The sequence below is a fragment of the Pseudovirgaria hyperparasitica genome (assembly GCF_010093815.1).
Source record: "Pseudovirgaria hyperparasitica strain CBS 121739 unplaced genomic scaffold EJ05scaffold_4, whole genome shotgun sequence".
NCBI lineage: Eukaryota > Fungi > Ascomycota > Dothideomycetes > Acrospermales > Acrospermaceae > Pseudovirgaria > Pseudovirgaria hyperparasitica.
In genome coordinates, this window is record NW_022985552.1 from 127230 (window position 1) to 147592 (window position 20363).

Consider the following 20363-nt stretch of genomic DNA (forward strand, 5'->3'; position numbering starts at 1 on the left):
TGGCTCGCTCGATTTGCTCGCTCGTGGTTGCAGCCGTTGTTTTGTGGTGAGGCCCACAGGTGGTGCCGTGGACCTCGCCTCATGCTAATCAATACCGTGTTGACGTTTGAGAGCTTCTAGATTTTGCTGACGCTCGGCGAGGTCGTTACTCGACTTGGCCATCTTCTCTGGCTGATGATATAAGACTGTTGGTCGCAAAAAGTGTCAGTACCTTCCTCGTATGCAGTGAGGCCTGAAGATCGCTTGACGTGTAAAGACTTACCGACAAGGTAACGATTCTGAAAATTGAACCCATTCAGCTTGTCGCAAGCCTGTTTGGCATCCATGACATCCTCGTAAACGACAAATGCGGTGCCCTTGGTGTTATTGGCAATTCCCTGGCGTATTTGGCTGGAGACTGGTCAGAAACTCTTTCAAGAAGACAGGCTGTCATCAGAATAAAGTAGGAGTATTCTCACCGGACAGGTCCAAACTTGCCAAAGAGGTCGAACAAGTCCTCGGGGGTTACGTTGTAGCTACAGTGGTAGGTAAGTGATGTACTCTGGCATTGAAAGTCCTTTCAAGGGTCGCGGAGGTTCATACTTGAGATTCTTGACGAATAGAGCTCTGTAGAACACAGTTAGATCGAATGTCGTGTGCACGCGCGTCGGATAGATGTAGGGACTGATTGTCCGGGTTCATCCATCTGATATCCACGTACCTGTTGACTTCGGGGGCTAGCTTTCCAGGTCGACTCATAGCTTGGCTAAAGGAAGTACGAAGTATCGGTATATGAGTATTGGTTGGGCGAGTATGCGCGACTGGTTGTCGTTGCAAAGCGGTTGAGAGTCGTTTCGCGGGGAAGCCAAGAGACCTGGAGGAGGCAGTATGGAATGGTTAGTCAGCATCCATGGAATCTCGAGCCCGGTCATTCACCCAGCCAGGTCTGGTTCACGCTGCCCGCAGTGGACGACGACGAAGGTCCATATCGCAGTGCCTCCGCGAAGCAGAAACGCTGTTCCAGTAGCCAAATATACTTCCAAGTGCTTGTGTACTAGATTCCCGTACCTAATATCACACGCAGAGCTGTATAGTGTTGTAATATAGCGGTGCGCCATGGTTGCGGGCTGGTGTTTAGACGTCCAGCTTCCTCTCTCTTCCGCAACACCGCAGCATTACCTCCAACCTCCACCACACACTTCGACCGCCTCCTCCTACCAATTCCACGTCTGACATCTGCTCTCACGGCGAAAAGCTAGATAACACTCGCTCATCAATCTGCTTCGTACTTCCGAGCTGTCCTCCTGCTCTCTTTTCGGAGTGTTCAAACGTCCCCCGCTTGTCACATCCCGCGAAGCACCTGCGCAAACATCCGAACGTCTGCCACACTTGGAACAACTCCCGCAGACCTCTTCACATAAAGTCAAATTAAGAGACTCGCATAGCAAGAGTTGCCAGGATATGCGCTCACCTAGCTTTGCAGCGCTTCAGTCCTTGGTGTCGGCTCGTTAGCACCCTCGCTCCCGCCAACCTCGTCCAAGACAATGCCTCCGAATAGCTTCAAGAGAGGACCGTTCCCTCCACCTCCACGAATACAGGCTCGGACACCATCGCCTCCGCGTGATTCTTACGAGCCTCTTAATCCCGAAGATGTCCTCGACTTCGACCGCTCAAACCAGCCACCCGTGGACCGATATACAAATCTGACGGGGCGAAAGCTCACAAGCTTTGGCCTACAAGGGACATACAATCATCTTGAAGTGGCGCAGAATGACGCATCTGTGAGAAGGACAGATACAAAAAGTGGCCCTAGTAGGTCTCAAGTGCCAGTATCTCCAATTGATGCACTTGCGAATGCCGCGTCGTCCGCGGGCGCGAGCGCGAGTCCACTGCTTGAAGTTGGCCCTCCAACGCAATCACCAACTTATACCCACGCGCAGCATGTCTTCGTACCGCAGCAGCCTCGGAGTGTAAAGCGGCGCACAGGAGACGGTGAAGAGCGACCTGCGAAGAGAGCCCGTTCAGAGATGCTCAAATCAGCAGTACACGCAAGTCGTGCCTCACGTCCTGCCACAAGCTATGTGACTCCCCCGGTGGCCTACAATGTGGAGCAAATGGTCAACAACGGCATGCGTATGCATAGGGAACCCAGAAGGCTCAGCGAGGCGGAAGAGCGTGAAAGGCAACAGGACGCGGAGCTCCTCGTCTTCTTCACACAGACGGCATGCTTCAGGAAGAATTCATTTGACCAAAATGCTCACAGGAGCATCGTCGTTACTCGTCCAAGCGAAGATGTCGTTCATGACTCACCTCCGAGCGAAAAAGATTCCTCCCACGACGCTATACAAACGCAGACACCACCGGAAGATGTCTATTCTACTAGCATACTCGATGAGACTGAAAAGAAAGTGGAAGTAGCTGTGGAGGTCCATAATCCAGAGCGGGACGCCCAGAAAACAGAGCTTGCGAAGGACGTAGACGATCAAGATATTCCAGGGCGGCCGCTCGAAAGCCCGAATGCACAACACGAAGATCCTATACCAGACCAATTGCAGTCGCCCAAGAGCCTTGGACATGACAACTCCTACCATGGACAACAGCATGACAAACAGTCTGCGGATAGCCACTCTTCTGATGACATGAAAAGCATACGGCACGACCGGCGGAAATCTGAGGCAAGTGCACAACTACAGATCGTTACACAGATACACGGCGGCCCTTCATTAACGCGTGGAATTTCCGTCCCACCTGATAATGCGATGCTTATAAGGGAGGCTATGCTGGACAACACGGCCATACAGGTGCCAACCCATGAGACTGAGCCGGTGACTATCTGCCCGACTTGCAGTTTCTCAAGCTCTATGAACGGCGAGTTGAAAAATTGGATAGAGTGTTCTGGATGTCAGCAATGGTATCACTTCGCTTGCGCTGGCTTCCGGAGCGATCGTGATGTTCAGAGGGTGGACAAGTTCTTCTGTCGGTCATGTAAACCCAAATATGGACCAACAACTCGTAAGTACTCATTCCTAGCTGACCGTTCGAGAGCTGATGGACGAAAGTACTACGTAAATCCAAACGCGCTCATCCAAACGTTGACTACGCAGGCCTGAATCAGGGTGTCATAAGAACACCAGATGACACCCCCGAACATCACTACATTCAACATATCAAGGATGGCAATTTCGATTTCGATTCTGAAACATTCCCCCGCATGCGCCCTGAACTCTTAACATTGGACTACTTCGAGAAGAGTGGCTGTTTCACAGAACCCATAGTCATACCGGCAGAATGGAATCCGCGCCCCGGTGTGCTCGGCGAATCTCGCGCAATTGATGACCAGGAATCTTCTACCGATCCTAGCACGTTCCAACTAGATGACTATGAATACGAAAACTACCCTGATGACGGCCAGGATAAGCTGGACATGGTGATGCCCCAAGGTCTTACAGTACGTCGCGTAGCCGAACTCTATGGCCCTCGAGAACCCGTTGAGGTTATCGAGGTGAAATCTCAAGAGGGCTCGGGCAGAAAATGGGACATGGGCCGTTGGGCGGACTACTACGAGGATACCAGCGAAGAGAAAATCATTCGCAACGTGATCAGCCTCGAGGTATCTCAAAGCAAATTGGGTCGACTCATTCGTCGTCCGAGGGTCGTACGAGAAATGGACCTCCAGGATGCTGTCTGGCCACAAGAGGAAATCGATAAAGGTCTAGTCCCAAAGGTTCAATTCTACTGCCTTATGTCAGTCGCCGACTGTTACACTGATTTTCATATCGACTTCGGAGGCTCATCAGTATTTTACCATATCATCAAGGGCAAGAAAACATTTTTTTTCATTCCTCCGAAGCCAAAACATCTAAAAAAGTATGAGGAATGGTGTTTGTCACCGGCGCAAAACTGGACATTCCTTGGTGGTCAGACCAAAGAGTGTTATCGAGTAGATCTTTCCGAGGGCGACACGATGCTCATACCTTCTGGTTGGATTCATGCCGTCTGGACTCCAGAAAATAGCTTGGTCATCGGTGGAAACTTCCTGACTAGGATGCATTTTGACATGCAGATTAAGGTTGCCGAAATCGAAAAAGCAACCAAAGTCGCTCGCAAATTCAGATATCCACACTTTCAGAAGGTGATGTGGTACTCCGTACTCAAGTACCTGGAGGAAGATCCTCTACCGCAGACTGTCGCACAATTATTCTATGATCGCAATCAATTCCACCGAGATGTCCCAATACACCTACAGACTAACAACTTCGGACACAATTCCGTAGCTGGTCCAGAAAATTATAATGCACGGTACTACTCAAAGCAAGAAATAAACAGCCTTCCGTCACTGGTCCGATTCGTGCACCGCAACGTCATGATATCTTTAGGTAAGGTTGAGAATATAACTATGGAAACCCGAAATGCAGTTTCAAAATCTATACCTAAGGGCCGTGGTGATCCTCTCGAGATCATAAAGACGTTTGCGGCCTGGACGGCTTGGAAACGTGGCAACGAAGACTTACCCGAATGGGCCCATCCCGACACAATGCTACCAGAAGCAGGTGAATTCAAGACAGAGAAGAAGCTAGGCATATCCCGTAAACAGCCAGAACGCAAAAGTGGTGACTCGAATCGGCCCGCTGGGTTCCTCTCTGAGCGACAGCAAGTCGGTCTACCTCCAGCTTCCAGTGGCACCTACATAATTCCACCGAACATGTCAGATCTGCCTAAGCATCTTAGTACCCCGAAGACATCGCAGCTCGGACCGAAGCGTATCGCTTGTGATGCTTGTAGGAAACGACGAATCCGCTGTAAACATAAGGACGATGTAGTCAACGGTGGTGATGGTTCACCGTCGAGCTCGCGCATTGTAGAGCCTGTACAAGCCTTCGCAACACCCGTGGCGGCTATCGTTGCCACGAGCCCGGAGTCTGTAAAATCCCGTCCGCATGGCCTAGGGACACCTTTTACTGGGAGCAATCTAATGCGGTCAGCCCAGCAAGCCCTTTCCATGAGTGGAAGCAGTAGTCTGGTGGGTCTACCATCGGAGTCTGTTGATGGCAAGAAAGGTCGGAACAAAGCATGCGTGGAGTGTCGCCGCAGTAAAGTAGGTACTGTATTACCTGGTACTCCAGCATAGACTGATTTGACCCAGCGTCGGTGTATCCACGATGAGAACGGTGCTATCGATCCAGTCAAGGCCCAAGAAGCTAAGATACCGAGGGGTACGACTAGCCACAAGAAACGACGATATATGGAGATAGTTGAGCGATCGCAGCGCGAAAAGCAAGAGGCTGGATTTACCTCTACAAGTGTTGGAGAGTCATCACCCGAAGATGTAAAGATGGTCAACGGAATTGATACAGCTTACTCGTCCCAGACGCCTAATGGCATAGTCTATGGGCAGTCCATGGGCGAGTCGCAATACGACCAGAGCATGGACTACGAAGACGAGGAGCATAATGAATTCGACCGAAACTATGAAGACTTTGTCGTCTCTTCAATTGAAGATCATAATGGCGCCGGGCAGCCTGAAGCTCATACACAGGATTCTGTGGTAGATTCAGCGATCGATCCGAGTCTGGCGGCAACTGCATTCAATCCGCCACGAACTCCAAAGCAGGAACATGAAGCGCCTCCGATATCCTCACCATTGTCAGACTTGGTCAATTCATCCCCTCGGTGCCATGTCAACGGGTTAACACAAACTGCCAACCATCCGTATTACTCACTGCAAACTCCGCAGCCTGCATCGAGCGCTATGGCGCAATCGCCTCCCAATGGATCAAGTGTTTCGTCGATGAAAAGAAAGAGTGGCAGCGCTTCGAAGAAAGACGTCAAACCGTTCATCCAGCACAGAAGCCCCATTCAACACGAGCGTGAGACTCCAAAAACAGAAGCAGAGCTTTCAGAGGAGCAGAGTCTGAAACTAGCGAGGGAGCTGCAAGAATCAGAGTGGGGTTTGCGTAGACGACGGGGGAGCAAACCCTCGGTCTAAGGAGGATGTCAAGTCTTTACACAACGATTTTTATTTCCTTTGTTCCATACGCTGCGGCGTAGTTAACCTGATTTGTGATGCAGAAGCACTCTGGTTGGCGGCGTTCTTTACCGGTTGGCCTCATTGATATTTGACGTGCTTCTATGACTTGGGTCTGGCGTTGCAGATGGCTATCTGTGTATGAAGGTTTACAATACCCATTAATATCGTTGAGGATACTGGTGCAGTTGCGACAGTATCGGTTGGTTGTTATTTACTTCTCTAAACAGAGGAGCACACATTGGATCGTCCTCCAGATCGAATCTGTAGTGGCAGTTTCTTCCAGTCAGCGCAGAAACATGATTTTTTGTTATATTGCCTATATAACATGATGGGATGTCATGTTTATATACACACACTATCACTAAATGATCTTCGTCAATTAGTCCCGTACAACAGCTGGTAGCTAGCTCACTCACTATATCTCACACAACACAGCCGCTTGTTCCGATGTTTTGATTGGTCCAATGAGCTAGTGCACGTTCCACATATATCCAGCCTCCAAGCTTCAACCGCTTTCTGCTCACTTGCTTCCGTACAACGCCCAGAGCCTTTAAGCACCATGAACGATTCTAAGAACTCTGGAGATGAGCCTGTCTTTCGGGTCTCAAAGCGACGAAAACTCATACATAAACGCCATGTAGGACACGACGTCGATACACACCCGGTCGCGAATGTCTTATCCGCCCCCTCATCCCCGAGCCGTACAGTACAAGATCAAGAGTCAGACACAAAACTATCAATGGCAGAGGTCATCCGTCTTAGGAGGAACACGAAGGCGCGGCGTGCTGGCGTTGAGTTTTCCAATGCTGCGAAGAATACTGTATCAGAACATACATCACAGCCCGAGGTTTCTGCCTCCTCCACTGAGATGCTCGACAATGTGAAAGGCGTGCTTGACTCTGCCTCAGCGCGCTTTGCACCACAGACGGGACAGATAGTGGACTCTCTTGACCTGCACATGTGAGTGGTGCTTTCTATCATGTGCGCGTCTCTACCATTGACAGCGACTGACGACGTAAGGGTGGCTTATATAGACTCCAAAATGGCTGAGCTGCAACACATATCGCAATCTTCGGGATGTGAGAGTACAAGACATGCTGATGATCATCATCCTGCGGTCCACGCTCCAGTCAAAGAACGACAAGCAGCCGGCATTGGGAAACTTCAAGAAGTCGATCTAGGTCCCCGCAGCACACAGGCCAATATCGAACGTACGGAAGAGCTACGTAGACGTTTACAAGCTCCAGATACCCCAGTCCAACCGCCCCCTATTTCCAAACCCCCAAGGATCAACCCGAGGACCGGCAAGCCTTTCCGTCCAAAGCACGCACGGCGTACATCCACCGACATTGCACGCGATGCATTAGTAGACCAGGTCTTACATGAATCGCGTATACAAATGTACGACGAAGGCGCTATATCGGCAAGAGACAATGCAGACGACGCGGACGGGGCGGCAGACGAGCGCATAGCTGCACAATTTCAACGTGAATTCATGGACGCACTTCAAACTCGCAAGGACAAGAAGCCACCACCTCCACCAGTTGGAAGAGGTCCAAAATTGGAGAAGGAGGTGAAAGGTCCAAAAATGGGTGGCAGTCGCAGCGCAAGGGCTGCGATGAAAGCGGCTCAGGACAAAAAAAAATAGAGGCATTCCTGTTTGGGTTGATACATGCTGAAAAGAGGGAGAGACATATCGGGAAGCGCTCATAGGTCAACAAACACAGAAGCAAAAAGTTACTTTTCATGCTCAGTACGTGAAGATTGCACTACTTCATGGGCTAACAGGTCGAGCTGCTACTGTTTAATACGCATTCATCAACGCTGCCGGTACATAGCTACGCCCGAAATGCCTTGCCGCAGCACTACATATAGCGACGACCCAATACCACGCCGAGCGTCAATCTTGTTTAGGCACTGGATCACTGAAATCGCCGGCATCCTGTCGTGCCAACGCTCCCTCCAATCTAAGTCTCTCAACCTTGTTGCGTTCGGCCCTCTCTGCTTGCTCACGTTGCTCGCCAATGAGATGCTCTAGGGCAAGATTGTCGACCGTCGCGTAAGGCGGCATCTCAAGAGTCTCAGAATCAGCGTCGGATATCTCGCCTTGATCAGGCTGACTTGATATGGTAGGAGTAGCCTGATGAGGCTGGAAGGCATTGAGACGCTGTTGACGCAAGGCGCTGGGTGACGGATGAGTAGAGTCTTGAGTGAGCCCAGGGCCGGCTGGCATAAGTGAAGCAACAGCGTATGGGTCATCTGGGCGTGCACCTTTATACTCGTCGGCCGGGGTCCAAGCTGGTGGTGGAGTGACTGGGCGCTTCCCTTTACCCCGGCCCTGTGGATCAAGGTCAACCAGGTTGCCATCGTCGAAGCCACTAAAAGCTTGATCAACACTTTGAGGAGTGAATGAGGCTGGCGCTGCGGCTGACTCAGCATCACCCAGCAGAAGATTCGGGACTGCACCAGTACGACCAATTGCTGCATGTGAAGAAGAGCCGCCACAACTCGGACACAAGCCTCGCTCATCAATCTGGATGTATGGCAAACCTGGGCTCATTGGGTCAAATTCGATGTCGGTCAAGCCGGCGTCAAGTTCATGGTTGCACGTGTAGCGAAGCTTCTGGCGCAGAAAGTTCTTTGGCTTATTCGACGCCTCTTCATGATCCAGCTTTGATGCCTCCATAGCAGCTGCCAATTCTGTTACATCATCCATCCAGTCGTGATGTGTCGGTTGCACGGTCTCTTGGGATGCAGCGAGAGCCCTTGCTATTTCGTCTTCGTCATCTTTCCACTCGCTATGTTGTGGTGGTACGATCTCGGCGGACTCTCTCAGCGCGCGCTCCAAGTCTACTTCTTCTTGTTCTGATGGACGAATATCTCGAGTCCGTTCTTCTTCGAATGTTCTGTTTGACTCTGCCAGCATCCGCTCGAACTCAGCCTCCTCATCAGCTTGTTGCTGCCGTTGTGCTTGTTGTTGAGCTTGCTCCAGACAGTCGTGGCATTTCTCTCCCATCGGTATGACTTGCTCCTGAAGAGTGTCACATTGTGGTTCAGGACCGTTGCGAACGGGGTCACAATAATCGATATGGTCAGCCGCCAAACGGTGTTCGCACTCTGTGAAAACATAGACCTCCTGTCCGCACATTTTGCTCTGCGGGTACTGGGTGGTCTGGGATTCTGTTATTTGGTTATTGGTGGAAGGTTGATTTGAGGACGATGATATCTCGTTCTTTCAAGCAGTCGGAGAAGCTGCGCAGGCTTTGTATTGAGAGACTTCCTAGTCTAGGTATTGTGACTGGTCACCCAGGTATCATGATACTTGATTTACTGAGAGATACTTGCTGTTCAGGACGTTGCATAAGATATTCTTATCTTGTAACTGGGCCACATGGTTCTACATCACGATCGTTGCCAATCAGCTATGGCCTCTGAAGATCTTTTAGCTAGCCACTATGCTTTGTGGGACATGATATAGACCAGTATGAAGGACACATGTGTCTTTCTAACCTCAGTATCTCGCTTTAGTTTGTGTTTACTTGTGAATTATGGCCCCAGCACATGTACAAAGATCAGGGAACGTAATGTAGAAAATATCATACAAATGTGTCAGTAAATGCGCTCATAGCTACAAACGGCACCTATAAAGTGAAGTGAACTAATTATATAGGCAATCCGGATCACGTATCGACTGAACAGAGTCTAGCGCAGTCGCTTGCGGCAACCTTGGGGTAAACAACCTTGCTGAGCGCGCGCCATATCAACTTGGAACGCGCCAGTGACATTCATCCTTACAACTTCCTGCCTCTGTATAACAGGACATTTTCATAGATGGCATTTCCGAGAACTCACAGCTGGACGTGGTATTTGAAACTGAATGGAATGGAGCATGTCCTTCACCGCTTCTTCCAGCAATAAAGAGCTTATGTTTGCAGTGCATCAGACAAAGAGCAAACATAAGCCTTTGTCAAACGAAACTTCTACAGATGGAGGACACTTTGACGTCGCGGGTCGCGACTCTTCTAGATCTGGCACGTCTGCACCTGCAGCAACGGTCCAAAATATTAACGAAAACGAGAGTAGGCTTTTCGACTGCATACCAGATAGTCAGCCTTCAGTCGAGTCAATCTATCCGAATATTCAGGAGAGCCGATCCGTTCTCAAATTTGTCAATTCTGGTACTCTCATGTGCCCGAAATCGAAGTATCGGGGGTGGACACCACCTTTGCCAGTTTCGAAGGAAGCGACTGCATTGACTGAACTTTGCGTAAGCATGTGCATTCCATACATGTACAGGTGCTAATGCGAGAATCAGCACGATCGCGGAGGTCTGGCCTCTTTGACTGATCACACAACACTTGAGCTTACAGAATTCTCCATATACCGCCCAGATCACAGTGCCATTCACCCGGCTGAACTTGAGCCTTTGCATATTTTGCGAGTTAAGGATGGGGTCAATGAACTACTGTTCGATGGAGTGATCTCGTGTGGTAAAGAACGACGATACGTCAAAGGCGTCTCGTTCAGCATTCGAGCTGTTGAGGGCTACGGCGACCTAACGAGACATTCCGTGGATGATTCCGTCTACATACAAACTATTCAAGCGAAGGCGTGTAACGTTTGGTACCGTTTGCAGATACCCTCACCAGAATACCGATTCTATCATGAAACCTTTCTCTGGATTGCAAACCTGGGTAAGCACGTTATTGATTATCTGGAGAGTCACGAGTATGAGGACGTGAGCCTTATGCACTTCAGACGAGAGTTTTATGACTGGATGGTCTCTCAGCATGGTGAAATTCCGCAGTTTCGAGCATGGCTCTCAGAGTATGGGAAGACCGATTACCGGATTCCAATTAATGCATACTCTGACTGGCTATGGAATGAAGCAGTCGATATTGAGCCGGAGAATGCTAACAAGAGATTGTGGACTGAAATCCTGCCGGAGCGACTTTCGGCTATAGAGTCGAACATTGTACCTTCAGCTCGCCCGGAGCACACCAAAGTAACCCCCTTTGCATATCGGTGCTTCAAAAACGCATATTTCGCTGAGTTTCTCCAACCAACTGAAGCAGTCCCGGACGTGTTGAACTCTAAAATGTTGCGAGCTAAACAGTTGGGATTTGCAAATGATAGCGGAAAGTATGCTAGAGAGACACCTACGGGTGTGACGATTGAGAAAGAGCAGATCCGAGTAGGTGATGTGGTCGGTACACACCAAGATGGCGGCGGGAGATGGGATCGATCTACAGCAACCTGGTTCGCTTTTGTGCAAAACATTCGGACCGTTCGTCGCAGATTAGTGCTTGACGTTATCTGGATTTACCATCCCGTCGACATCCTCTTTGTCGACTATCCTATCAAGAATGAGCTTTTCTTCTCTACAGACTGCAACTGTAACGAGGCACCCTTCTACGCTGAGGAGGTCACTTGCAAAATTGATGTCTTATGGCACCCTAAAAGTGTACAAACAAAGCGCTACTTTATACGACAGAAATTCGATATTCATAATGAAGCATTTGTGTCATTCAAAAACTCGGATCGTATTTGCCAGTGCCGGAAAGAAAAGGAACGTTTATCAGTCTATACCAAAATCACCTCAGAGTACTGCCTAGGAGACACCGTCCTTGTCGCGTGTAACAGTGACTCGAATCGCGAGAGCCAAGAACCGCTAGAGAATCAAGAATCTCGACTTGAGCCTGTGGCAATCGAATCTTTCGATGATGAAACAGAAATGGTCCTAGTTCGCAGATTTCTTCGCAGGCAAGAAGTGTCTGTTCCAGGCGAGCGGGCACGGTCGTTTCCAATCCAGGCAAATGAGGTCGTGGTTTCTAAAGAGCTTTTGAATGTCAAAGCAGAGGATATTATACGGCGCTGCCACGTTCGCAAGTTTCCTTTAGAGACTATAAATGCTTCCGAAATCCCGACCCCATACGATAGAAATGGTGTTGGCGACTGCTTCTACGTCGCTTCAGAGACATCTCCATATAATTACAAGGAAGGTCCCGAGTTTGGTAGTATCGGAAGTCAGAGTTTGCCTGGGATAAGTCTTTTTTGCGGCGGAGGCTCATTTGACCGAGGGCTTGAAGAAGGAGGCGCAACTCATACACGCTACGCTATCGACTACGAAACGAAAGCGTTGCATACCTACCTCGCCAACCTCACTCTTGAAGATGAAATCCAACTATATCTCGGATCTGTCAACACGTATCTAGCCGATGCACTTGCTGGTAAAGGGCGGAAATCGAGACTCATTGCAAAAATCGGCGACATAGATTTTTTCTGCGCCGGCAGCCCTTGTGTTGGGTTTTCTACAGCTCAATTGAACAAGCACAGCCCCTCTTCCAAGCAGAATGCATCACTCGTTGCAAGCGTCTTATCATACATCGACTTATATCGACCGAGATATGGAGTTTTGGAGAATGTGGTACCCATGGCCAGCACGAGTAAAGATCTCAAGGTTCCCAGTATCTTCAGTCAACTGTTCTTCTCGGTTGTTGCACTAGGCTATCAAGTACAATGCTATATCCTAGACGCGTGGTCTTGCGGTGATCCACAATCGCGCTCACGTTTGTTCATCACCTTTGCTGCTCCTGGTCTAACCTTGCCGCGCGTCCCCCAACTCACCCACTCACACTACCGAGGACAAAGGAACGTAGGACTCGGAGTCTACGCGAATGGCCAGAAGTTTTGTGCCAGACGATGGGAGCCCACCCCCTTCAAATTCACGTCCGCGAAGGAGGCAACGAGGCATTTGCCGGACATTGGCAACGGAAGAATTGGGTTCTGCATGTCCCACCCTGACCACCGACTCGTGACGCAACTGAAGCTCTTGAAGAGGGTGCAGATATCGATGATACCAACCACGCCGTTTGGCTCCTGCCTCGCCAGTGCAATGAAACTTGGCCTTATTCCCGAACCACAGATTAATATAATAAAAAATTCCACCCTTCGTAGGCAGGCTGAAAACTCGAAAGCATTCGCACGAGTCAACCCTGACAAACTTTTCTCGACCGTCATGACTAGACAAGCTTGCGACGATGCTCATGGTGGCGCTTCGCTTCACTGGGACCAACACCGGCTTCTGACTGTCGAGGAAGCGAAGATTGCGCAGGGAATTCCGGCGAACGAGGTAATCATAGGACGTCCGGCCATGCAATACAAGATAATAGGCAATGGAGTCGCTAGAGGTGTCTCTGTGGCCATAGGATTGACATTCCGCGAAGCATACGCTGCCAATGGACCAGACTTTCCGGTGCCCCTTTCACGCTTACAGCACGGATCGAAAGTGACGATGTCGACCGAGACCACAGTCACAAGGACTAGGGTCACGGAGTCCAACGCAATATCGACCAAAAAGACGTCGAGCTACAGCTTGGTCATAGAACGAGAGACTGTACCTACTGTGAACCTTCGAGCAATTTCTGAAACGCCGTCAGCCTCAACAATCAGTCCGGGAAAAGAGACCAACCAAAACGCACACTCAACCCGGACATCATCTCCAAAGCGTGTCCTTGTGAATATGTTGGATAGACTGGACTCGACTTCTATCGCGCAGGATGAAGGATTTGACAGCCGCGCCACAGAGTTGTTCATGGGCTCGTATTTGCCCGGAAACGTACTCCCCTCAGCGGTAGGCAGAAGGAGATTATCACATGTGGAGATAATACAGCACAGTGAGAGAGAGAGAAAGAAGGTACGGCGGGAGGGATAAGTGACAGTGCAGTAGTTGCGGTCGCAGTAAGTCAAGGTACCAGCTTTGCGTGTTTCGCTTTCACAGTTGCATCGCTGCATATATACACCTGTTGTATTCGAGCATATATCAGACTTCTCCTAGCGTCATCAAATTCGCTCGCATATTCGTATTAGCAGTTCAGATAGTAATGCATTTGTTGGGTGGTGTAAGTCATACGTAGATGGCTGTGCATTACCTAAGGGGTGTTGTTAACGATGATATACAGTAACACATACATATATCGTCGTTATAAGGAGCAGGCAAGGGCGTTGGATCGCTCCCTATAAGAAATGTGTAACATGTCCGGATTTGGTTCGCTCGGAGCTTTTGCCAGCTCGAGCTGCAGCTTTGGACACATACACCAGGGTCCATACATCACTTGTACTTCACATTGCGTGGTAGAACGCCAAACATTGGCAGCCTTTCTCGCCAGTACAGCTTCTTACCTGTCGCTCGCATGTCTGGGACTTGAAGGCATCTTTCAGACCCCGATCTGTAACTGTAAGCCCCCTCCACTCTATACAGGCCGACTCGATCTGACCATGTTGTCTACAGTGTTTCTTGCGATACCTCACAGTTACCTCCTCCATTCGATCTACGATGCGTGCATTTCAAAATCCTCTTCTCTCGGCGACGCTCTCTTCCCTGGCACTCATCGCGCCATTCCCAGCCTCTGCATTCTACCTCCCAGGCGTTGCGCCTACGTCCTACAGAATTGGCGACGAGGTTCCTTTATACGTGAACTCACTCACACCAACAGACACAGACGATGACCGAAAGTTGCGGTCTGTGTTCTCTTTCGATTACTATCATGACGCATTCCATTACTGCAAACCGAAGGATGGTCCAAAAAATATACAGGAGTCGCTAGGAAGCATAATATTTGGAGACCGAATAAAGACGTCTGCGTACGTTCTCCGCATGGGCCAAAATGAGACGTGCAAGGCGACTTGTGGATCCCAGATATTCCCGCCGGATGACGCGAAATTTGTGAATAGCAGGATAAATCAAGGGTATGACATGAATTGGTTAATTGACGGACTACCGGCGGCTCAGCAGCTCATGGATCCCGAAGATAACAGTACTTTCTACAGTCCCGGGTTCGCGCTTGGATATGTTTACGCTGAGGATGACGAGACGCCCCAGGAGGATATGATTCCTATCTTCAACAACCACTATAACATCTTCGTGGACTTCCACCAGGCAGGTCACGATTCGTATCGTGTTGTGGGCGTTTTGGTAGAACCGATGTCCCTGAAGAGCTCAAAGAACGTCAACGGAGATCAGGCGCAATGTGGGGACATAGATCACCCCCTTGTTCTATCCGAGGACAGTACTACAGAGGTCACCTTCACGTATAGCGTTTTCTGGCGGGACTCGGCAACTCCTTTCGCAACGCGATGGGACAAATATCTCCACGTATACGACCCCAGAATTCATTGGTTGTCCCTTGTCAACTCTGCCGTCATTGTCATCTTCCTGATCACCACGGTTAGCACTATTCTGGTCAGGACGTTGAGGAAAGATATCGCCCGGTATAATCGTCTTGACCAGTTTGCGCTGGACGACCTTTCAGGTACCAGTGCAGTGGAAGATGGCGTTCAAGAAGACTCCGGTTGGAAGCTGGTTCATGGAGATGTGTTTAGAGCTCCGAAAAATCCCCTCCTGCTCTCGGTCCTGCTAGGGAATGGAGCCCAACTGTTCATGATGGCTGGCTTTACCATTGGTATGTGCATTGAGACTCTCCTCCCAGTCATCTCCAGCTAACGTGACAAAGCATTTGCTATGCTTGGCTTTCTTTCGCCGTCCAACCGTGGCGCTCTCGGCACTATAATGATCCTTCTGTACACCTTTTTCGGCTCGATCGGTGGCTACGTCTCCGCGCGCACCTACAAATCCTTTGGCGGAGAGAAGTGGAAGCAGAACTTTGCTTTGACCCCTCTTGCGCTTCCCCTCGTTGTCTTTTCTACATTCTTCTTGCTCAATCTATTCGTTTGGGCCCGCCAGGCATCAGGGGCCGTGCCATTCCTGACCATGTTCGTCATTGTCGGGCTCTGGTTCGTCATCAGCGTGCCTTTATCTATCGCAGGCAGCTGGGCAGGGTTTCGACACCCAGCTGTCGAGGCGCCCGTACGCACGAACCAGATTCCCCGCCAGATCCCACAGGCATCGGGCTACCTTCGACCTCTTCCTAGCATGCTAATTGCCGGAGTCCTTCCATTCGGCGCCATCTTTGTTGAACTATACTTTATAATGAACAGCATATGGTTCAGCAAAGTATATTACATGTTCGGTTTCTTGTTTGTGTGCTATGGCTTGATGATCATGACATGCGCATCCGTCACGGTACTGATGGTCTACTTCGTTCTGTGCGCAGAGGACTATCATTGGCAGTGGCGGTCGTTCTTCACAGCGGGTGCGAGCGCAGGCTATGTGTTCCTTAGCGCCATACTTTACTGGCTCAGGGCCTTGAGTTTTACGAGTTGGACGAGTGGTGTGTTGTATCTGGGCTATAGTGCGCTGATTAGTCTGATGGTGTTTGTGCTGACTGGTAAGTCTTTCTCCGTTCCTAATGCTTGAGCATATTTACTGACTATTGCTAGGGTCCATTGGGTTCTTCGCCTCGTGGATGTTTGTTCTCAAGATATATAGATCGATCAAGGTGGACTAGACTGTTTGTTGAAGTGAGACAAAATCGACTTCTGGGGGCAGATTTCTAGTTTTTTTTTTTTTTTTTTTTTTTTTTTTGCAACGTATGGAACATAGCTAAGACTATGTCCAGCTGGTCTGAGTAGTTGCACGGATGTCGTGCAGCAGATTAGTTCTTAGCTTCGAAGTAAATGTATGTATAGAATAGTGTAACATTTACCATAAAAGAGCACGGCTTGTATAACGCTATCACTCATAGATTCACGATAGACGTACACGATATCCCATAGCCGGTCTTGGATGAAACACAAATTCGTGATGAAATCATAGGACAAACGTGCTCGAATACATATTGCGCAGATCAGATTTTGATCTGTCCTAATCTGGCAATATGTAGTTGCATGTGACGCAATACGTAAGAATGCGGAGGGGGCCCGAGCTCAGCTTTGGCCGAGGCAAGTTGACATATTATCTACAGCTTCTCCAAGTCTCAGCAAGCTTCTCTACATGAACAATCTTCGCAAGATGCCGTAGTAACTGACTACTATCCAGACCTAACAGCTGTCCAGACCTGCCGCTCCTCCGTCCGAACCTCCGCTCGGCGTGCCGTACTCCCGCGACCGCTCCTCGCGAAACCCCTCATCTACCTCCACGATGCTTGAGTTCCGCACTCAAGGCTTCAACGGTTACAGTGTCAAATACAGTCCCTTTTTCGATTCACGCATAGCGGTTGCATCGGCGGCAAACTTTGGGCTTGTGGGAAATGGGAGGCTGTATATACTAGGATTGACACCAAATGGGATTGTTGCCGAGAAATGGTTCGACACACAAGACTGTCTCTACGACACGACGTGGTCAGAAGCACACGAGAACCAGATTCTGGCCGCCTCGGGCGATGGCAGTATAAAGCTGTACGACATTTCCCTCGACCAATTCCCCATTCAGTCCTGGTCCGAACATGCCCGCGAGGTCTTCAGCGTGCACTGGAACCTTATCGCCAAAGACACCTTCCTTTCCTCCTCTTGGGACGGCACAGTCAAGATATGGCGTCCTGAACTGCCCAACAGCGTCACCACACTACCCACGCATTCATGTACATATAGCGCACAATTTAGCCCGCATAGCCCGAGCGTGCTGAGTGCGGTGAGCTCAGACAGTCATTTGCGGATATTCGATCTGAGGACACCGGCGAGCGCCAGCAACCATCTCACACTAAAGATACCGATTCATGCGCCGCCGCGCCCGAAGATGGGTCAGCCGAGTCCGATGGGCGTACCTCCTTCCGAAGCTTTGACGCACGACTGGAATAAATACCGCGATGGCATTATAGCGACCGCTGGTGTCGACCGGACGGTGCGAACGTTTGACGTCCGAGCGCCCGGTGCCGGCCCGATGGCTGTACTTCCGGGACACGAGTACGCGGTGCGTAAATTGACCTGGAGTCCGCATCTCTCCGATGTCTTGCTTAGTGCCAGTTACGACATGACATGTCGGGTGTGGACAGACGGTAGTGCTATTGGCGCGCAGGGACCTAATGAAACACCTGATCCGATGGCATATGGAGGAGGAAGAGAAATGGGGAGATTGAACAGACACACTGAATTCGTGACTGGTGTTGACTGGTGTCTGTTTGGAGCAGAGGGATGGGCTGCGAGCTGTGGCTGGGACGAACGACTGCTTGTCTGGGATGTCAGACAGATCATGGCCCCAGGAGTTCAAAAATTCTGAGAATGGAAAGGATTTCCACGGTGCTGGTGAATGCAATTCCCGGGAACTCGGATGAGAGAGCCCTTCATCCCACCAGGTCTCTACATGGCTATACAACCAGTCCCGCCTGTGGAAGTCGCAAAGCACACAGGACTCTGAAATGTCGCTGATCTACAAGGACTATCAGGTAAGCACTAATTACAAGGTACGCTGACTATACTTACAAATAATAGCGCCGGACCTAGAAGTAATGCCTAGCGCTCCGTTTTAAAGTATCCGCCTGAGCGGCCTGGCTTATCTCTTACGTGCTTAGATAGCGTTTCGCCCCATCCGGATGGCAGGATGAGCAGGATGCCAGTTAATACAGCCATTATGGCGCCGAGTGCTCAACACCAACTGATATTGGGCTCTACCGAAGTCAGTGTAGTCCAGTCCACTGGTCTCACGATAGTGCGCCTGGCTGAGCAATAGTCAACACCAGAATACCTTTTCAGGGATCATTATATCGACACCACACACTATAAGACCAGACCGCCCAGCACCAACGCCTTCAATTTCTCCAGTCTGTCCGACCATCTTGTGGCTCAACATCCACCATGTACACCACATATTCACTCATCGTATCACTCCTCACGGTGTCTAGCCTATGCGCTCCTGCCCCAGCAGCGACGTCGTGTCCTGACAGTAAGATGCACCATACTACCACTCTCAGACCATATCCTCACTACCACAGTCCACATTTTCGGCGCCCGCAACACTGGCACTTCCCAAACGGGCACCCAGAAGGGCTACGGTGCCGCCTACCCCTTTGTTACCGACATCCTCAACGCCTACCCAGGATCCACCGCCGAAGCGATCATATACCCGGCAAACGGCACGGCCAGCCTGACCGACGCCACATACAAGGCCAGTGTGCGCGCCGGCGTCGCAAACCTCACCGCCCAAGTCAAGTCGTTCGCCGGGCGATGCACGGCCACGAAACTCGTGCTCGTCGGCTACTCGCAGGGCGCAAAGATCATCGATGACGCGCTGTGCGGAGGAGGCGACCCGAACTCGGGCATCTCCGACACCGCGGCAACGATTGCGCAGTTCAACATCAAGGCCGTCCTCCTGCCGGGCGACGACCGGTTCACGCCCGGGGAGAGCTTCCATGTAGGGAACGCGACGCACGGCGGGTTCGACGCGCGGCCGGCGGACCAGGTCAGCTGCGGGAAGTACGATGCGGCGATCCAGCTGTACTGCGATGCGGAGGATGAGTTTTGTAGCAATGGCACCAGTCTGGCGGTGCATAATGGGTATTACAAGGAGTTTGGAAGCAAGGCGTTGGCGTTTGTGAAGAGTAGGCTGGGGTGACCTGAAGGCGAGGACGCGCGTGAGGGGAGAGGTAGGAGGGGCGGAGGGGAGAAGACGAGAGCGGGATGTGGTGAATGGACAGGAATGAGTTTTGTATCGGTGGTGGAAGAGAGAGAGGAGAAAGTAGTTGGTATACACTCCACGTATTAGATATGCATAGGTCTAGCTTTAACGTAGAACGCGGCGTCGTTGCATTTGTACCCCTGCTGGGATTCTGTTCCTTCTGTCCTAGTAGTAGTGCTGTTGTGTATACTTGAACGTGCGTCATATACCTCGCTATACCTGATGATGATATGAGTATCCGAGTCTAGAATGGTGCTGCTACTGCATGTGTACTACATCCTTGTAATGTACTTTACTATATTATGATATCTTCTATATATATATATATATATAAAACGAGAGAAACTAAAAGAGAACCTGGTCGTGATAACAAAATATATAATATATTATAAAGTAAGAAATATAACTTAAAAGGTAAAGCTAAGATAAAGGAAGGCCTATAAGTAGTATATAAGTAGAGAGTAGAGTAGAGTTAGAGAGAATAGAAGTTATATATATAGTCTAGAGAGAAGGAAGAAGAAGAAGAAGAAGAAGAAGAAGAAGAAGAAGAAGAAGAAGAAGAAGAAGAAGAAGAAGAAGAAGAACGAAATGAACAGGCCTTACTTAAGGTTCTGTAACTATCCGTTCGTTATATTATATCTATTCATGTCATATGTATCCGTACTCATCACACACCCTAACATCACACCCATTAACCTAATAACACACATAACACACATAACATACCTACATACATACATACATACATACATATATACATACATACATACATACATACATACATACATACATACATACATACATACATACATACATACATACATACATACATACATACATACATACATA

General features: G+C 49.8%; 8 protein-coding genes across 8 annotated transcripts; 6 read left to right on the forward strand and 2 right to left on the reverse strand.

Annotated features, from left to right (window-relative positions):
* Positions 1-84: 84 nt before the first annotated feature.
* EJ05DRAFT_483887 (pre-mRNA branch site protein p14) lies at positions 85-738 on the reverse strand (the record flags this gene model as incomplete). Its single annotated transcript, XM_033745293.1, has 5 exons — positions 85-185; positions 263-390; positions 459-515; positions 583-606; positions 701-738. 5 exons carry the CDS (start codon positions 736-738, stop codon positions 85-87), a joined length of 348 nt encoding a protein of 115 aa, XP_033602554.1.
* Positions 739-1523: 785 nt separating this feature from the next.
* Positions 1524-5965, forward strand: EJ05DRAFT_498076 (uncharacterized protein; the record flags this gene model as incomplete). Its single annotated transcript, XM_033746631.1, has 3 exons — positions 1524-2991; positions 3039-5074; positions 5123-5965. 3 exons carry the CDS (start codon positions 1524-1526, stop codon positions 5963-5965), a joined length of 4347 nt encoding a protein of 1448 aa, XP_033602555.1.
* A 573-nt stretch (positions 5966-6538) lies between these two features.
* Positions 6539-7781, forward strand: EJ05DRAFT_272874 (uncharacterized protein). The gene is made up of 2 exons (XM_033740370.1): positions 6539-6967; positions 7028-7781. The coding sequence occupies exons 1-2, from the start codon at positions 6567-6569 to the stop codon at positions 7653-7655; spliced, it is 1029 nt and encodes a 342-aa protein (XP_033602556.1). The 5' UTR covers positions 6539-6566; the 3' UTR covers positions 7656-7781.
* EJ05DRAFT_474015 (uncharacterized protein) lies at positions 7758-8357 on the reverse strand. The gene has a single exon (XM_033743511.1). The coding sequence runs from the start codon at positions 8238-8240 to the stop codon at positions 7908-7910; it is 333 nt and encodes a 110-aa protein (XP_033602557.1). The 5' UTR covers positions 8241-8357; the 3' UTR covers positions 7758-7907.
* Positions 8358-9929: 1572 nt separating this feature from the next.
* On the forward strand, positions 9930-13899 carry EJ05DRAFT_474016 (S-adenosyl-L-methionine-dependent methyltransferase). The gene is made up of 3 exons (XM_033743512.1): positions 9930-10038; positions 10091-10274; positions 10323-13899. Exons 2-3 carry the CDS (start codon positions 10194-10196, stop codon positions 13719-13721), a joined length of 3480 nt encoding a protein of 1159 aa, XP_033602558.1. The 5' UTR covers positions 9930-10038; positions 10091-10193; the 3' UTR covers positions 13722-13899.
* A 189-nt stretch (positions 13900-14088) lies between these two features.
* On the forward strand, positions 14089-16488 carry EJ05DRAFT_449803 (uncharacterized protein). The gene is made up of 4 exons (XM_033742347.1): positions 14089-14243; positions 14298-15468; positions 15520-16293; positions 16346-16488. The coding sequence occupies exons 2-4, from the start codon at positions 14343-14345 to the stop codon at positions 16411-16413; spliced, it is 1968 nt and encodes a 655-aa protein (XP_033602559.1). The 5' UTR covers positions 14089-14243; positions 14298-14342; the 3' UTR covers positions 16414-16488.
* A 434-nt stretch (positions 16489-16922) lies between these two features.
* Positions 16923-18399, forward strand: EJ05DRAFT_272949 (WD40 repeat-like protein). The gene is made up of 2 exons (XM_033740372.1): positions 16923-18285; positions 18332-18399. Exon 1 carries the CDS (start codon positions 17046-17048, stop codon positions 18117-18119), a length of 1074 nt encoding a protein of 357 aa, XP_033602560.1. The 5' UTR covers positions 16923-17045; the 3' UTR covers positions 18120-18285; positions 18332-18399.
* On the forward strand, positions 18258-19524 carry EJ05DRAFT_272924 (alpha/beta-hydrolase). The gene is made up of 4 exons (XM_033740371.1): positions 18258-18285; positions 18332-18487; positions 18685-18782; positions 18832-19524. Exons 2-4 carry the CDS (start codon positions 18441-18443, stop codon positions 19449-19451), a joined length of 765 nt encoding a protein of 254 aa, XP_033602561.1. The 5' UTR covers positions 18258-18285; positions 18332-18440; the 3' UTR covers positions 19452-19524.
* Positions 19525-20363: the final 839 nt, after the last annotated feature.

Coding starts and splice junctions, on each gene's coding strand:
- EJ05DRAFT_272924 (XM_033740371.1), top strand. CDS start 18,441: ATGAGCAGGATGCCAGTTAATACAGCCATTATGGCGCCGAGTGCTCA. Junction 18,488..18,684: donor ATTATGGCGCCGAGTGCTCA/ACACCAACTGAT, acceptor ATCTTGTGGCTC/AACATCCACCATGTACACCA. Junction 18,783..18,831: donor AGCGACGTCGTGTCCTGACA/GTAAGATGCACC, acceptor TCACTACCACAG/TCCACATTTTCGGCGCCCGC.
- EJ05DRAFT_474016 (XM_033743512.1), top strand. CDS start 10,194: ATGTGCCCGAAATCGAAGTATCGGGGGTGGACACCACCTTTGCCAGTT. Junction 10,275..10,322: donor CTGCATTGACTGAACTTTGC/GTAAGCATGTGC, acceptor TGCGAGAATCAG/CACGATCGCGGAGGTCTGGC.
- EJ05DRAFT_474015 (XM_033743511.1), bottom strand. CDS start 8,240: ATGCCAGCCGGCCCTGGGCTCACTCAAGACTCTACTCATCCGTCACCC.
- EJ05DRAFT_449803 (XM_033742347.1), top strand. CDS start 14,343: ATGCGTGCATTTCAAAATCCTCTTCTCTCGGCGACGCTCTCTTCCCTG. Junction 15,469..15,519: donor GATGGCTGGCTTTACCATTG/GTATGTGCATTG, acceptor AACGTGACAAAG/CATTTGCTATGCTTGGCTTT. Junction 16,294..16,345: donor GATGGTGTTTGTGCTGACTG/GTAAGTCTTTCT, acceptor GACTATTGCTAG/GGTCCATTGGGTTCTTCGCC.
- EJ05DRAFT_272949 (XM_033740372.1), top strand. CDS start 17,046: ATGCTTGAGTTCCGCACTCAAGGCTTCAACGGTTACAGTGTCAAATAC.
- EJ05DRAFT_272874 (XM_033740370.1), top strand. CDS start 6,567: ATGAACGATTCTAAGAACTCTGGAGATGAGCCTGTCTTTCGGGTCTCA. Junction 6,968..7,027: donor GACTCTCTTGACCTGCACAT/GTGAGTGGTGCT, acceptor TGACGACGTAAG/GGTGGCTTATATAGACTCCA.